Source organism: Octopus bimaculoides, chromosome 3, assembly GCF_001194135.2.
Source record: "Octopus bimaculoides isolate UCB-OBI-ISO-001 chromosome 3, ASM119413v2, whole genome shotgun sequence".
Taxonomy (NCBI): domain Eukaryota; kingdom Metazoa; phylum Mollusca; class Cephalopoda; order Octopoda; family Octopodidae; genus Octopus; species Octopus bimaculoides.
The window spans coordinates 137,022,574-137,025,297 of record NC_068983.1 but is presented as its reverse complement, the minus strand read 5'-3'; the positions used below and the strand labels follow the sequence as shown (position 1 = coordinate 137,025,297).

The window sequence follows — 2,724 nt, the reverse complement described above, 5'->3', positions numbered from 1 at the left end:
CTTCCATGGATACTGATATCATCTTATTACTTTAAAGTTGATTTCACATAATAATCCTCAGGAGCTTCAATTCAGACCATGCTTTTAAATATGATCAGTTAGCGATTTCTACAGGAAAGTTTTTGGATGAGTAGAGAATAAATAGTAACATTTCATATACCTTATTGAAGATTACAATTAATCTGATAAAGCCTATCTCTTTCCAAATTATTAACCATAACAGAATGTGTATGTACAGAGAGTATATGTGTGCAATGACAGTCTGAGTGTACGTGTCATAGTAGAGTGTGTGATGGCAAAGAGTATACATGTGTGAAAGCAGAGTATATATATGTAATTTCAGATTATATATGTGTAATAGACAGAGTAAAATATGTTTGAGGACAGAAGGTATACATGTGTCTAATGACAAAGAGTAAAAGTATATGTAAATGAAGGGAGAATATACCAGATAGCAAGCAGTATACATGTATCTGGTCATGGTGAGTTAGAATGTCTAAAAGTAAACAAAAACATAAGAATAAAAATCTTACTTACAGTACATGTTGCCGTATCTTTTGTGGCTGATTACTGTGGGATTGAACTTGCGATGAAGCTGAGTGTTGTGTGGATGAAAGAGTACTAGATCCAATACCAGGACCTAGAAAAGACAATAGAAACAAGAGTTTATTTAATATTATGAATCATGACTAATATTAATGTGACATTAATGACTACAAAGCCATGAGTTTAAATACAATCACATTGCTGTAAGTTAGCATTTAGAAAAGTCGGTTGAAAACACTTCACATTTGTTAGCTTCTGTCACTTCTACGTATGTAAACTATGGCTCAGAGCATGCCATTCATACATTTAATTCAATCAGAATTTCTAACCATCCCAACTTAATTGTGTGAAGAGAAAAATGATCAAGTAGATAAAGTATTGGAGTACCAGTTCAGATTTTGAATTCAAACCCATTTGAAGTCCCTATCATACATCCCTCTTATCACTATTATTCATGCCTTTTGTTCAGTAAAGAAATTGGCGGGTAAGCAGACATAAGTGGTTGTGAGATCCTTTTTTCTCAAATCAAGGACTTGGCTACCTCTTTTATGCTGGTACCATGGAAAAACTACCGAGTACACTCAGCAAAGTTTAAGGTTGAGGACCTTTTAGTCTTGTGAAGGATATGACACCTCTCTAGTGCTGGTGATTTGAAGAAAGCACCTTGTACATTCTGTAAAGTGGTTGGTATTAGGAAGAGTATCAAGTCATAGAAATCAAACCAAATATGAAATACATGAGTAAGATGTAGTTCTTTATCATCTCTAGGTGAGCAGTACCTCTATTATGACTCTGGTCATGGATTGTCCAAAACATCATGGAAAGCAGATGTAAAACGGTGATGATAATGTTGTTTACGACATTCTGTGTTAACATCTAAGGCAAGCTGAGCCACTAAAATTTAAATGTTTGCACTATAGATATAATGCACTGTCCTTAAAAGTATTAGATCCTCTAACCTTTCAGCTAATTGTCCTGTACCTTATCAACTGAATCTACCACCTTCTAGCAAATTATGCAAGAAGAGATTTATTTTCCATCTCTTATCTGCCTTAATATCATAAAACTGGAGCTAAGCACTGGCCTTTTGGGGTTCTTGGAGACATTTATATGGCAAACTACTGTGGTTCAATATGTTCCACATTTAACAGGCTTTTTCCTCTTGGATCACTTGGCATCTGAATAACGTCTACACTTGTACAGTATTCTCTCTTGCACACTACATCGGATTTTTCTTGTAAACAGTTTTTTTCTCAGTTCATCTGCGTCATTCATTACACATCCAGCAGAGCATACTTGCCTCATTTCTATTCACCCTTCACACACTTCATTTTAATTTCCATGTTCCACTACAGTGCGACATGACATAAGTTCATACCATTTGTTCTTCGTTGAATAGAGAATCCACTTGCTTTGTTGCCAACAGAAGCAATAGCTCCTTGAATTTTTTCCACCTTTGTCTTTAAGACAAAACAAGAGACACCATAATTTTGTATGTCAGTTAACTTCCAAAAAGCAGGTAGATTGGATTATCAGAAAATGAAAAGTTTTCACCATTACTTACTAACAGCTGTTGTGCTTGGGCTTATTGTGTTTTGTTGCAAACTATTAGTTGCCATTGTTACAGACACAGACAAATGTTGGGGATGTGTCTTTCGAGATGTTGAAACACCATTGCTTAAGTCCTTTGAAAGAAAAAGAAAAAATTCAATACACTAAATTAATAATTCTTTATTCACATGATGGAAGTAATTAAAAGTTTTGATGTTTCTTATTTCTGGAATATTTAGCAACAGATCCTAAAAGCAGCTTCCAATGAGGGATCAAAACTAGATCAAAGACAGGAGCCAATCCACAACATTTAACCCTTTCGTTACCATATTTCTAACCAAATTACACCCCTTATGTGTTTCAATTAATTTCTAACATAATCATAAATTTAGGCTGGTTTCATTAAACAACACTAACTTTTTTATTTATCAACATATTAATGTGATTTTTGGAAGATAAATTAACGAAAGGTTCTCAACCAATTCTATACCAAAATTTTTGTCGCAAAGTAACTTTAATTACAGGTAAATACAGGTAAATTCAACAAAATATAAAATTATTAAAATTTTTGTTCAAACATCGCTACAGAAAATGGGTTATTAGCTAATATTCAATTGGGTATACAAC

General features: G+C 33.7%; 1 protein-coding gene across 1 annotated transcript in view; it reads right to left on the bottom strand.

The window, feature by feature from the left end:
* The window catches only part of LOC106872355 (transcription factor SPT20 homolog), a 55,773-nt gene that overhangs the window by 15,419 nt on the left and 37,630 nt on the right, over nucleotides 1-2,724 (bottom strand). Inside the window, exons 15-16 of the mRNA XM_052966797.1 lie at nucleotides 2,111-2,231; nucleotides 543-640 (exon numbers count right to left, since the gene is read on the bottom strand). Coding sequence (XP_052822757.1) covers nucleotides 543-640; nucleotides 2,111-2,231 — 219 coding nt within the window. The remainder of the gene's footprint in view (nucleotides 1-542; nucleotides 641-2,110; nucleotides 2,232-2,724) is intronic.